The following is a 13,582-nucleotide window of genomic DNA, read 5'->3' as shown; positions in this document are numbered from 1 at the left end:
GTGGTGTAACATAACTCGGGGGGCCGAAGAACTCGGCGCCATTTTTTCGCCGGCGGCGTTCGCCTGTCTCGGTCGACTGGGCCCCGGGCCAGGTTTTCTGGGATCGCGTTGCGTTCTCTTTCTCGCGCCAGGGCGTCCAAACCGAATTACGGGTGCAAACAAAAGACTTTTTTCGAGCGCCTTCGCGAAGGGTTCGAGGAAAACTCGCGAAGGCCGCGGGGTCCGTTCGGGTTTTGCGAGGCAGATCCGCCGTTCGGCGCCGATGTGGTGTGCGCTTCTCCCCGGCTGTCGCCGCTGTATCCGCAAAGGCACGCTCATAGTTGTATAGACGGCGCTTCCTGAAGCCGCCTGATTTGCAGTGAAAGAAAACTCGCAGGACAGTTACGACTATGTAACGCGAGATTCAGCGATAGCTGTTTAGGCGGTTTAGTCGCGTGATGCACCCCTGCACTGGCAGGCGGCTGTTCCACACAGAGCCACCCGTAGGCTTATGCGACCCAGGTTGACCGGTTACGCCGACGGCGACGATAAAGCCATGGAGGGGCGCCTAACAGCTCTCGCTGTAAAAAAAGAAAAAAAAAGTTAAAAACCCATATTCTTACACTGTGCCTCGATGTTGTTTATTTTCGCTTGTCCTAAAGCGACAGCTGCAGAACAACGGACCCCCCCCACCGGCCCTCAGCGGATGCGTAGCCTACTCATTCAGCGTCCGGTCACGTGACCGCCACTTACGGATTACGGTCGACGCTGTCCAGTTTGCGCACTTCCAGTGTGCATGTCAGCCACTGCCAGTTCGCCCAGCATTCGGTCCTGATAGATTTATTTGCGGAACTCTGCGCTCAATTTCCCGCCAACTCGATCGTTGGTTACTCACACGTGCCTTGATATAGATGCTTTCACGAAGAGTGGAGGGTATGGGGAGGGTGGTCGCGACTGTATCCATTACTTTCTTGGCCCTTGTGAAGGCGTGGTATTTTTTTTTCTTGCAGTTCTCAAGAGAATGTCGGAAGCGGGAAATATCCCCTATTTTCCGCTGTATCGGCGTCCCTTTGTGTCGCGTAAAAACGAAGCGCGTAGTAAGCCAGGACATTGCGTCTCTGGTTCCGAGACGAGTCGCGCGCTCCCTCCCCTGCCTCCGGAAATTCCCTGGACGCCCGTGTGAACAGCCGCCCGTCGGCAGTCCGGAAGAAACAACGCGAGGAAGAAAAAAAAACTTGAAAGCAAAAAAAAAAAAAAAACAGACAGAGGCTGCTCAGATGGAAGCCTCTGCTGTCCGGATAAGATATGCGCGCCTCTCTTATCCGTGTGGTTGTGTGCGCGTGTATACGAATACGGCCTTGCGGTTAGCGCGTGATGCTCCCTCCGAGCAAGGGTGACGGGCTCTTTGATGGCCCTATTTGCCACGCCTCGTGTCACGTCTGTTCCGCGGACCAACGCTAGCCCTCGCAAAAAAGCTCACGGCTGACTTGCGACGTCCGCGCGACTTGCACATTTTGGTCTGCGACTGTGCTGGGGCTGTCTGTGCGCGTGTTTGGCTCTTCGTGACTTCATCAGCCTAAGGCCGTCCTAAATGTGCGTATATACCCTTGGTTTTTACCGGCTTTTTTTGCTTCCAATGGCGCCGACTGACTGGTGTAGAGAGCGGTAGGGAATAGCTGGTACAAAAATGTCTACAGACAGTCTATAGACTTCTTATAGACTAGACTATATTGCCTTTTTATAGATACTTCTTTTTGTCTGTTTATAGTTTATAGACTGTCATAGACAAAAGACTACTAAAAGTGTATGGCCATAAATCTGTGCATGGTCTATAGACTATAATAATAATAATAATAATTGGTTTTTTGGGGAAAGGAAATGGCGCAGTATCTGTCTCATATATCTTTGGACACCTGAACCGCGCCGTAAGGGGAGGGATAAAGGAGGGAGTGAAAGAAGAAAGGAAGAATAGGTGCCGTAGTGGAGGGCTCCGGAATAATTTCGACCACCTGGGGATCTTTAACGTGCACTGACATCGCACAGCACACGGGCGCCTTAGCGTTTTTCCTCCATAAAAACGCAGCCGCCTATAGACTATCTGCAGGATTTGTTTTGCCTATAGACTTTTCTCGGGTTTGTCTATAGACTATAGACAGAAGTCTATGGACAGTCTATAGACTGTCTAAAGAAGTTTTCGTTTGGGAAAAAACTCGTTTCCCGCACGCGCCTTCCGAAACGATAGAGAGATTTAGCGCAGCGCGATCCGCTAAGGCGACCAGGTTCCTCGGGGCGCCGAGCTGCAGTGTGCATGCGCAAACGGCCTGTGGGCGCGCGCCTGCCACTGCTCAGGCGCAGCTGAGTCTCCCGCGGAAGCGAATCGCGCTATGCTAAATTTCTCAAGCTGTACTGCCTGAAGACGGCGCCTCCAGGCATTTTGCGCATTCCAAGTACTGCTCTATACGGGCGCTCTCTGGGGTCGTATCGCCCGTTCGCTACAGCTCTCGTTTGCACTTACATGCGTGATTGCTATGACGGAGTGTACGCTTAATTCTGCGGAGAGTGAATATGCAGCCATAGAGCTCAAGAGCTGAGAAGGCTCCACCCTGTAAACTAGTGTTTCTCGATGGATTTTTGCGTTGTGGCAAGTGTGGGCGTGTGGAAATAAATTGGCGCCGTAGTCGGCGAAGTAGTGGGCGAAAAAAGCGTTTCAAGTTACATTAACTGGAGGATCGTGTGCCCGAAAAGAATAGTGAAATGAAGCGTCGTTGTCAGGCTGCTTGCCATGCGCGCAGTTTTTCTTAACAGCGTGCGAAAGCGACATTCCGAGATATGTCCTTTTTTTTCGGTTTTTTTCTTCTCACTCTCTGTCTATACTTCGCACAGATAGCGCTGGGAGCACTTGTTTACAAACCTTGTGAAGCACGTGGTACGGTTTCTTTCGTGGAGTCGTGCGTTCCAGCTCAAACTGCGACTGCTCACGCTCGTGCGTTTTCCTGGCGGCGTTTTTGTGGAATGTTAATGTCAGGACAACAAAGCCAAAGTTTTGGCCCTGCCCCTCGCCCCTTACCGTTGTTGTTGTTTTGATTCCAACTCGACAGGTGTTTCTTTTCCGTGTTTTCTATTTGCTTGGCTTTTTGCCTAATGGTCGGTGAATGACCGCATTTAGGGCGAGGGTTTGCTTGACACCTCCTGCATGGTTGAATGTCCATCATCTTTGCATCGTAGAGGTTCCTGTTTCTGGGACCTTCTCTTTAGCTTCGGTGGTGAATTAATAGATACATTGACTGACTGATTGACGAACTGACTGATACGATTGATTGATTAATTGATTGATTGATTGATTGAAATGCATTGCTTGGCAAGCCGCCACGGTGGCCTAGTAGTTGCGCTCAGCTGCTGACCCGAAAGACGCGGGTTCGATCCCGGTAGCGGCGGTCTCCTTTCGTTGGAGGCGAAATTCTAGAGGCTCGTGTGCTGTGCGATGTCAGCGCACGTTAAAGAAGCCCAGGTGGTCGAAGTTTCCGGAGCCCTTCACTACGGCGTCCGTCATAGCCGGAGTAACTTTGGGACGTTAGACCCCCATAAACCACTAAAGAACCCCAGGTGGTCGAAATTTCAGGAGCGCTTCACTACGGCGTCCTTCATAGCCGGAGTAGCTTTGGGACGTTAGACCCCCATAAACCACTAAAGAACCCCAGGTGGTCGAAATTTCCGGAGCCCTTCACTACGGCGTCCTTCATAGCCGGAGTAGCTTTGGGACGTTAGACCCCCATAAACCACTAAAGAACCCCAGGTGGTCGAAAATTCCGGAGCCCTTCACTACGGCGTCCGTCATAGCCGGAGTAGCTTTGGGAAGTTAGACACCCATAAACCACTAAAGAACCCTAGGTGGTTGAAATTTCCGGAGCCCTTCACTACGGCGTCCGTCATAGCCGGAGTAGCTTTGGGACGTTAGACCCCCATAAACCACTAAAGAACCCCAGGTGGTCGAAATTTCCGGAGCCCTTCACTACGGCGTCCGTCATAGCCGTAGTAGCTTTGGGACGTTAGACTCCCATAAACCACGAGGCATTGGCATTGATTGGTTGATTGAAATACCCGCATCGCTCGGCGTGGGCATTGCCTTTAAAGGCGTGACAGAGGCAAAAGGGAACAGAGAAAGGCCCCGGCTGTAAGCGAGCGAGAGAGAGGGGACGCAGCGACGAAAGGACGACGCGGTTCAAAACACACGACACGCGGTGTTTTTAAACGCATCCTGAATGCGTATACAGGAAGAGCAGACGCCCTTATTCGCTGCCATTCGAAAGCGTCAGGCGCGGAATCTCGAGCTGTTCCTCCTTCTTTATTTTTTTATTTTTCGTTTGCTTCCGAGTTTTCACGCTTTTCGTGTGCATGTGGGCTTCGGTTCCTTTAAGGTCCGCTGATCCGATCACACTTCGGCACGCGTGCCACACGTGTGTGTTGCGTGTATGCACTGTAATATGATCTTCCATCCGGGTTCTCCCGGAACACCGAAAATTGGCTTCGCTTCGTGCTGTGCCGTCTACTTTTTTGCCCGGTCGTGCGCGACGACCGGAGTGTGTTCGCCCCCTGTGACACGTTCTTCGATCCCCTGTGCGAGCTGACAACAATTTTTAAAATCCCGCCCACGGCAGCGCCACCTTTTTGTTTTTCTCCGGTTGTTTTTCGTGTGGAGCGTGCGAGATTCCTTCGGGCGCAAGTCGCAGCAGCATGGCGTATGTGTGGTGGGTGTGCTGCGGACGCAGACGATGCGCGTCTCTGCTGTCCTACGGTGTCGTCGAACCCGACTCTTTGGGTGGCGCGAGTTTGGCGCTTTTATAATTTGAAGAAGTGCAGGGTGGAGTGGAGCTTTCGGGAAGTGTGAAATGGTTAAAAAAAAAGGATTAGGAGTTAGAGGACGTTGTTTAGGCAGGTGAAGACGGGAATTGACGTAATAGACTCCAACGAGCGAACGCGTACTATCTTGCTGGCAATTCATACGGCCGCGGTATAACTGGCTTCTTATTATGTGTACATTGTAAGCACTGTGTGCGACCTTCGTCTTCGTTTGTACATATTATTTATCGTCGTGCGACCTTCATCTTATCTGTACAGTGTGTGTGTGTGTTAGTATATAGGAATGTTTTCTCTTGTTTGATTTGTAGGCTTACTCAGTGGAATAATATTAGGGAGATTATTTTAGCTAATTAGGAAGCAGAGGGGAAAAACCACACGCCGCCGGTGGTATCCGAACCCACGACCTTCGGCGGTGGCGGATGTAGAATCTCTGCTTTCGGGGGTATTTATGCGGCGTGTCGCCTAACCCTTAGTGTGTTCGCCAGCGCCACCCTTGTCCGTATATATATATATATATATATATATATATATATATATATATATATATATATATATATATATATATATATATATATATATATATATAATATATATATATATATATATGAGAGAGAGAATTGTCAGTACTGGTTTCTTTCGTCTTCGTTTACCCACCAGAAAAGGATCAATCAACGATCGTCGCCACATACTCGGGCTCGATAATGTTCAATTGTGCCACTTAAAGAAAACAAAAATGCGCGGCAAAGCCTGCCTAAGCAGCGTGTGCGTGATTAATGGTCAGTTCGAATAAACGGGCATTTCGAAACTAAGCGACTTCGAATTTTCGATATTTTCACGTCGTGCGTCCTCACCCGGCTGTCACTACTACTGTCTGCGCCGGAAATAGAGCGAAACTCGAGCGTTCGTCTGCTCAACTTCGCAAGATGGCCTGCTGCGCCCCCGTCTTAGTGTTTCTGAGCACTTTTTCCTGCTGCGTTCGTTTTGTTCTTGTTTTTTTCGAGAAGAAATGGATTGTTGTGGCGTGACAGACAGCTGCGGGAATTTCGTCCGTCTGCCACATCTCGTATACCCGCCTCGACTGCAGTTGGAGGGATCCTCGAGAGTTGGACTTGAATAGAATTTGGCATTTTTCTTCCTTTTGTACACTAGCACTTCGATCTCTCTATTTTTTTCTCTGGTATCGGTCGCGGCGGTTTCATTTTTTTTTTTTTTGGGGGGGGGGGGGTGAAACGCGAAATCGGAGACCGAACTGCCCAGAACGCTCGCTTCAATAGGCCACCGTCACGCGACACAATTTCGCGGTGCTTTTTATTTAGTTTCCCGCTCTTTCATTTTTTTGTTTTCAGCAGACGACATATCGTTGCGTCGCGGCGTGTGCCGTCTGCTGCTTCTTTCAGTCTTAGCAGACAGCCTGCGACCACTGTGTCACGTTAAGTGTATATCGCTTGTTTTTTTGCTTGGGGCTGGAGACGCCATTGGGTTGGCGTGTCGTGACAGGTCTATCTCCGGAGCACGCCGACGTCATCGCGCCTCTATCCATCCTGTCCTCTTACTTCCTCGCTTGCGAGTGAATTCGCTTTCGCTGCGCAATCCTGGCTTTCCTTTCGTTTGTTCTTCTTTTCTGCTCGACCTGCAAGCATCGTTTCGCGGCCTCTGCACTCCGCTGCTTAGGAGAGAAAGCGTTCCACTTTTCCCACAAAGTTCGTGTGCATTTTATTTTCATTATTTTCTTTTAAAGTATCGCCGTCTGCCGAGCGTCGTTCAGAAAAAAAGGCCGCAACGCGACCGGTCCTGCGCGCTGTTGGAATTCCAGAGTGGGGGAAAAAAAGAGAAATAAATGAAGGCGCTTTCGTTTTCCGCGACCTTTCGTCGGTGGCGCCGGGGCGGTCGGGTTGCGCAACGCGCCTTCTTCCTTTCCCGGAGGACCTTGCCCGCGGTGGGAACAGGAAGTGGGCGCCCGCCGCTGGCGACGTCATTCGCTGACGTCGTCTCTGCTCTCTTCCGCTGTGTCGCACGGGTTGGGAAGCGAGCGTACGAAGCAGGGCGGAAGGAGCTGGGTGTGCGTGCAGTCGGCTTTTTAATGCAGAAGCCATCTTTTTTTTCCTCGTTAAAGAGACGCCCAGGGCAACTGCGCGCAGTTTTTCTTCGTAGTGAAATTCGATTGCTTGGCTTTCTCTGGCACTGTTGACGTTCTTTTTTCATCGTGCTTCGCTCAATTTGTGCTTTTAATGGAGTTAAACTTTGCGGCAGGACTGTGAAAGACCCGATTTTAGGCGTGAAATTAGGAGTTGGAAATGAGGCGGTGTTTAGAGCGGAAGCTCTACTTCTCCCGCGCCTAACCTGAAGGTCAAATGATTCCGAGATTTGACCTCTAAACTGGGGGCTCGCCGGGGGCGTGGCTCTTTGACGTCATACCACGTGACTCACCGCAGCTGCGTCGGCCGCTCGCCTCGCCAGCGGAGCCCTCCACTACGGCACCTCTCTCTTCATTTCTTCTTTCACTCCCTCCCTTATCCCTTCCCATACGGCGCGGTACAGGTGTCCAACGATATATGATAATAATTGGTTTTTTGGGGAAACGAAATGGCGCAGTATCTGTCTCATATATCGTTGGACACCTGAACCGCACCGTATGGGAAGGGATAAGGGAGGGAGTGAAAGAAGAAAGGAAGAGAGAGGTGCCGTAGTGGAGGGCTCCGGAATAATTTCGGCCACCTGGGGATCTTTAACGTGCACTGACATCGCACAGCACACGGGCGCCTTATCGTTTTTCCTCCATAAAAACGCAGCCGCCGCGGTTATTATCGTCAGCTGTACCACGTGACTCGCCGGTCGCCTCGCCGCTGCTTTCGCTCAGCATAACTAGGTTCAGCCCGGTTGAACCCCAGCGTTTTTTTCCCCGCCACTGGATTCATGCTCGTGAGGTTGGAACATGATGATGATGGCGAAAGCATTAGTCACTTCGTGATTGGTCGAGCTTCGACACGTGAAAATCCATGGCTAGTGATAAGAGCCCATGCAGAAATGAGGTAAATATTGCCGCGAGTGGGTTTCGAACCCGCGGTGGCTCGAACAGATCAGCTTCGCCGGCCACTGCACGGGGGCACTGTATGCTATCGCCACAAATGTTCACGCCTCGTGTTGAACGGCAACGCACTCCCGCGGTGTGCAATCGGGCGTCTTCGTCAACTTCCGTCCGCGGCGCGAACAGATGAGATCAGCTTAACCGCCATCAGAGCTTAACCCGAGTCTAACATCGTCGCCAGACGTGCCGACGACCCAGCAAAGCAAAACTATGAGCCAGCCAGGCTAATTAAACACGCGCTTTCCCACGTCTACTCGGTTTAACTACGTTAGAACGCTACCACTTTTTTGGTTCAGTTTTCTTGCTTCCTCAAGCTGGGAAAATCGGCCTTAGTGGCGCGATTTCTGCAGCGGCAGAACCAGGAAAGTGCGCAGGGATAGGACGACGAGTGGAGAGATATATTATAGCTTTGCCCACGGTCGTACAGGCTTACGGGCCAAGTGTAGAATCACCATAGTCTTTCGCAGAAGACGTGGTCCAAACAAGGCGAAAGAAGTGTCTGTGTAATCCTCATGCTTCGACGCCTTGACCTCTCGTACCTGCCTGCTCGCGCTTGCCGCAATAAGCCGTAGGTTAAATTGAGCTTCCCGGTTGGGAGCGCTTTGTAAGTCGGAATTAGGATACTACACCGAGGTGCTAACGATCGCACCAAGCCTCGCCTCGACGGAATGAGTGGTGTATGTACTGTGCTTGTGCAACTGCGGAAGGAGCCTGTGGTCGTGTGATGTGCCAAGCGGGCGGCGCTTTAAAGCGACACCGGAGTCGTTAGACGGTGGCGAAACGGGAAGCTCAGCTCGTGACTGCGCCGTTAATTATCGCCGGCCCGAAGCCCAAGCCCGGATGGGATGGTGACGCAAAAGGTGGTACGTGCGCTGGCGCGGCTTAAACGCGCGTATGTATTTGCAGTTGTAATTATGTGGGTGATCTTGCCCTGGGTAAACTAACAGCTGGGCGTTGTATTATATCGTATAGCAGCTAACTCCTACACCTACCTGCTGCTTATACCGGGTGTTTCACCTAAGATTTTCGGCAGTTTTTGAAAACAGGTTCTTTTTTTTTTTACTTAGAAGAGCGCTTTTCTCGGCATAGCATTGTAAGTGATGTAGCGGATCGGAAATCAGATAAGACGTGCTGATTGACTAATGTTGTATAGTTAGCTGCTTGACTAATGTTGGGTAGTTAACTTTTTAATCATTGTTGTTAGTCTCCGTATTTATTGAGAGGCGTGTAGCCCAGCGTATGTAATTTCCATATGAGATTTTAGAATTCCGGAGACGCAGTTACCCGCGGCACTGCGGCCCAACAAATTTCTTCTACATCGCTCCGAAATACACGCGCCTTCGAGAAGCTTGCAGGCAAAGCAACCCCTCCAGTGCGCTCAACTCGTCTAAGCGGACAAAATTTGTTGGACAGCAGCGCCGAGGGTAATTGCGTTTTCGAAATTCTAAAACCTGATACGGTTATTACTTGCGGTGGGCTATGCGCCTCTCAATAAATAAGGAGGCTAACGGTAACGATTGAAAAGGTGTCTACTCAGTACTGGTCAACCGTCATGCTGTATAATAGCACGTCTTAGCTGTATTCTAATACACTGCTACACCGCTGACAATGTTATGCCGAAAAAAGCGCTCTTCTAACTCGAAAAGTCTATTTTCATAAATTTGCAGAACATTTCAGGTGAAGCACCCGACATGATTGTTCAAGTGGGCCTATAGAATCTAACCCGGTTGATGCACTTAGCAAAACACGTTGTGGGGCTAGTTGATGAAGCATAGTTTCTCGAAGTTCCCGTCCTGTGTACTTCTTCCTGTGTCCTTGTTTTTTGTAGCGCTATAAAGAACTTCGAGAAATTGACGCACTTAGCCAACTCAACCTTTTGTGAGAGCGTGCTGCACCCAGCAGCCGTTTCGGTGTCTCGGGTGCATTTGGCAACCTTCGCATCGCATATAGTATGGCTTTGTTTGGGCTCATACCCAGTAAATAATTTCTTCTCATAACAGAGAGCTTGGGTACCGCCTCCTCGAAGCTGGCGGTGAATGCGCTCGCCACGCCAGCTTCTGGGCTTTTTTTGAACTTTGATCGCCGTCATCGTGGTTACAGTTACGTTCTTTCTCCCACTTAACCCAATAAACCCTATTTATGCGCCAGCATGCGGCCACCTTATTCCCTCAAACTTCCCCAATCTCTTGGTACCCTTGCCGTGGAGTCTGCGCATTAAACAGAACGGAGTAAAAATTGGAGGGGGCACTTATAGGCTCCGCCTTAATGGCATGGCGCGGTAGCGTAATGGCTTAATTCCCGTATATGCAGAATCGGTCAATATCTACTTCACATTCATATATCCCCGGGAGTCCTCATACCCCTTCCTGGCGCAGTGGTGCAGCAGTTAAGCGATGCGCCACTGCCCTGCGATGGCAGGTGCTCCCAGCGGTGGGTCTTGTGTGGCGCAGGTCGCTCTTTCCGAGCGACCAATCATCAACTTAACTGCCACCTGCCACTGTGAGCAGTTTGTGGTGACCCCGCAAGGTCACGTGACCTAGGGGGCCCACCTGCCTTCTAGGTTGCTCTCTTTCACTCACAACGCCGACACCGAATTTTCTTGGGAACGGGGCCTGAAACTCTATCGCGTCAAAAAGGGAGTGCGCTGGAGGGTTGGGTCGCCCCCTTTTGACTCCAGTGCAGGCGTATTCGAGTTTAAGAATCCACTCTATTACCCTGCTTAATTGAGGGTTTTTTATCAGTTCCCTCATTTTCGGTTGTCTTCTGGGAGTACCTTTACTGGTTAGATCCTGAGGGCCATGGCCAGGGGGAAGTGCAGCGCTGTTTTAAAGTGTTCAGCGCTGTCGGCGAGCGAATGCGTTGCTGGGCCTCTGGCACGTGACTCGGCGCGTGTGGCAGAATGTGCTGTCCTTGAGTCGTTCGAAGATGGCCGCTGGCGAAGGTTTTGAGTCCGCCTTCCGTCAGTACTAGTACTAGTTAGTGAAGGAACCGGCTATAAACGGGGGCGTCGTCGTTGCGGCTTCGATAGCGTGGCGGTCACGAATCGACTTGGCACGCCGCTGTAGGTAGAGGATTTCGACTTTCCTTAACCCGGAGCGCAAATCAGCCGTTTAAATAGAAACGCGCCGTTCTTCGAAGTGTGGCTCGGTGGTGTTGCAGTGGGCTTTCGTTAATTCGAACTCGCTTGATTCGCACTTCCTGTTCATTCGAGCTGACGTCCCGATCCTGTCGACATGACGTGCATCCGTCGCGGTTGCCCAGAAGCTACGGCGTCATTCGGCTGGTGAGACCCAGGTCTCGCATCCGGCGCCGCGTTTTTCACAGAAGACGCCTGTGCGCTGTTACTGCTCGGTAACGGATTTAGTGTGCAGCTTCTGAACCGCAAATCCACCATACATACCGTACAATACATACCTTGCCATATATACCATGCCGTACATACCATACCGTACATATCGTACCTTACCATACAGTAGATACCTTACTTTACCGTATAGTACATACGATACCGTTCCTTAACTTACATACCATACCAATCATACCTTACCATACATACCGTACCCATCATCATCATCAGCCTGACTACACCCACTGAAGGGCAAAGGCCTCTACCGCGTCGCTTCAATTAATCCTATCCTTTGCCAGCTGCGGCCACCGTGTGGCTGCAAACTTCCCAATCTCATCCGCCCACCTAACTTTCTGCCGCCCCCTGCTACGCTTGCCTTCTCTTGGAATCCACTCCGTTATCCTTAAGGACCAGCGGTTATCTTGCCTTCGTAAGATACCTATCGTACCTAATCATGGATATCATACCATACTGTTTCATACCTATCATACATACCATACTGTTTCATACCTACCATACCAACTTCAGGTGCAATAAAAAGTCTTTCCTTTGTTTGATCTCCGCATTATTCGTACAAATGTTCGTCCCCTTCGTGTTCGAATTGCCGCGAGTCGACTGCGGCTGATTATATGCGCCGCTGATATCAAAGCATGGATAGCGCGCCGACGAAGTGTCGGAAATATACGAGCCGCCTAGTTCGTTACTTGGCCAAGCAGTGGCGTTGCTGTCGCACCTCTGGCAGAGTTCTGAGTACGTCAAGCGAAGCTGGTGCTCTGTGTCTGGGTGTGTTTGTTGCACAGAGGCTGTTTACCGCGTGTTTCAGTTTCCTCCGGGCCGGGCCGGGCCGAACGGAATGCGTTCAGAGACCACGGCGCTGTTCCTTTTCTATGCCCCCTGTCCGTAATAAGCGCGTATTTCGGAGCACGCGTTCGGGAAAGCAATAAGCGAACGACGGATCGCGGAAGCGCGTTAAAAACGCCGCAAACCGGCCGGGCAACAACTTATTTCTCTGTCGTGCCTCCCGCGGTCGGTGTGGCGGCGGCGTTCGGTAAGTGGTAGCGCACACACACACACCCCGGAATAGAAGAGAGGCCGGTTGGCGCTCAAGGAAAGGACTGCAGAAAAGGCTCTCGATAGAAACGCTTGCCTGCCGCATTCTGCCGCCAAGTGCCGCTTTCTTGTGGGCGTTCAGGGCAGAGCCACTCGTTGCGCGATGAATGCACAGCGCGAGGGCGGGTTTTGGTCCTTTGCTGTGTTGCGGCGGGGGTAAGAAATCGCGTGCCGACGCCGGGTTGAAGAATGCCGCCACGCCGGCGACCTGCGCGGTTGGTAGGTAGTGGTGGCGGTTACCATTAGTGTCGCTACTGCTGATGATGGCGATGAGGATGGTGTAGGGTGTGCCGTCACCCCTTTCAGGGGCGATTGCCGGTGGCGGTGCAGACGAAGTACTGTTCTTTTTTTTTTTGTCGAAATTTAGTTTATAGAGTACTCTGACGGATGTCGGTGGAGGCTCACTTAAAATCTCGCCCCTCCCCCGAGCAATGATGTTCCATCGTTCCGTGCCGTAACCGAAAAATCCCCCAAGTTGGATAAAAAATTTACCCATTTCAGGCCCTTTTCTTTTTTATGCAGTCACTTGAAAACTCCGCAAATATGGGAAGAAGTCCGACAGTTAGTTTCTCTTTAAGTTGCTGAAATTCCGTAAAAATTCTCTTTTCGGAAAATTTTACTCCTCAAATTTCCTGGAGATGGGGCATATTCTGCGCCCCGCCGCGGTGGCTCAGTGGTTAGGGCGCTCGACTACTGATCCGGAGTTCCCGGGCTCGAACCCGACCGCGGCGGCTGCGTTTTTATGGAGGAAAAACGCTAAGGCGCCCGTGCGCTGTGCGATGTCAGTGCACGTTAAAGATCCCCAGGTGGTCGAAATTATTCCGGAGCCCTCCACTACGGCACCTCTTCATCCTTTATTCTTTCACTCCCACCTTTCCCCCTTCCCTTACGGCGCGGTTCAGGTGTCCAACGATATATGAGACAGATACTGCGCCATTTTCCTTTCCCCAAAAAACCAATTATTATTATTATTATTATTATTATTATTATTATTATTATTATTATTATTCTGCGAATGGAACATCACTACCCCGAGCTGCTCTTTATTTTTTACATTTCCGCAGTTGACGGACGTCGTAGCCTGAGGTCACAGCAGCCGCCATTTAGTTTTCTGGAGCACGCGAAAGCCCCCGTGCGGTCTAGTGGCCTTATCTTCTTCTCTTGCTTGGACCTGCGCTGCTGAAGCGACCCGCTAGGCAACACAG

At 51.0% G+C, this 13,582-nt stretch overlaps 1 protein-coding gene across 3 annotated transcripts in view; it reads left to right on the top strand.

Moving 5' to 3' along the window:
• Positions 1-13,582, top strand: part of Pli (E3 ubiquitin-protein ligase pellino) — an 85,088-nt gene that overhangs the window by 36,144 nt on the left and 35,362 nt on the right. The window contains exon 1 of one of the 3 annotated variants that reach the window (XM_077665484.1): positions 1,342-1,572. The exons of the other annotated variants lie outside the window; for them this stretch is intronic. Coding sequence (XP_077521610.1) covers positions 1,571-1,572 — 2 coding nt within the window. The 5' untranslated portion in view covers positions 1,342-1,570. Of the gene's footprint in view, positions 1-1,341; positions 1,573-13,582 lie in introns of those variants that run through there. 3 annotated transcript variants of the gene reach the window in all.

The sequence above is a fragment of the Amblyomma americanum genome, chromosome 5, assembly GCF_052857255.1.
Source record: "Amblyomma americanum isolate KBUSLIRL-KWMA chromosome 5, ASM5285725v1, whole genome shotgun sequence".
NCBI classification, from domain to species: Eukaryota; Metazoa; Arthropoda; class Arachnida; order Ixodida; family Ixodidae; genus Amblyomma; species Amblyomma americanum.
The sequence above is the reverse complement of the archived record's forward strand: the minus strand, read 5'-3'. Positions and strand labels throughout refer to the sequence as shown.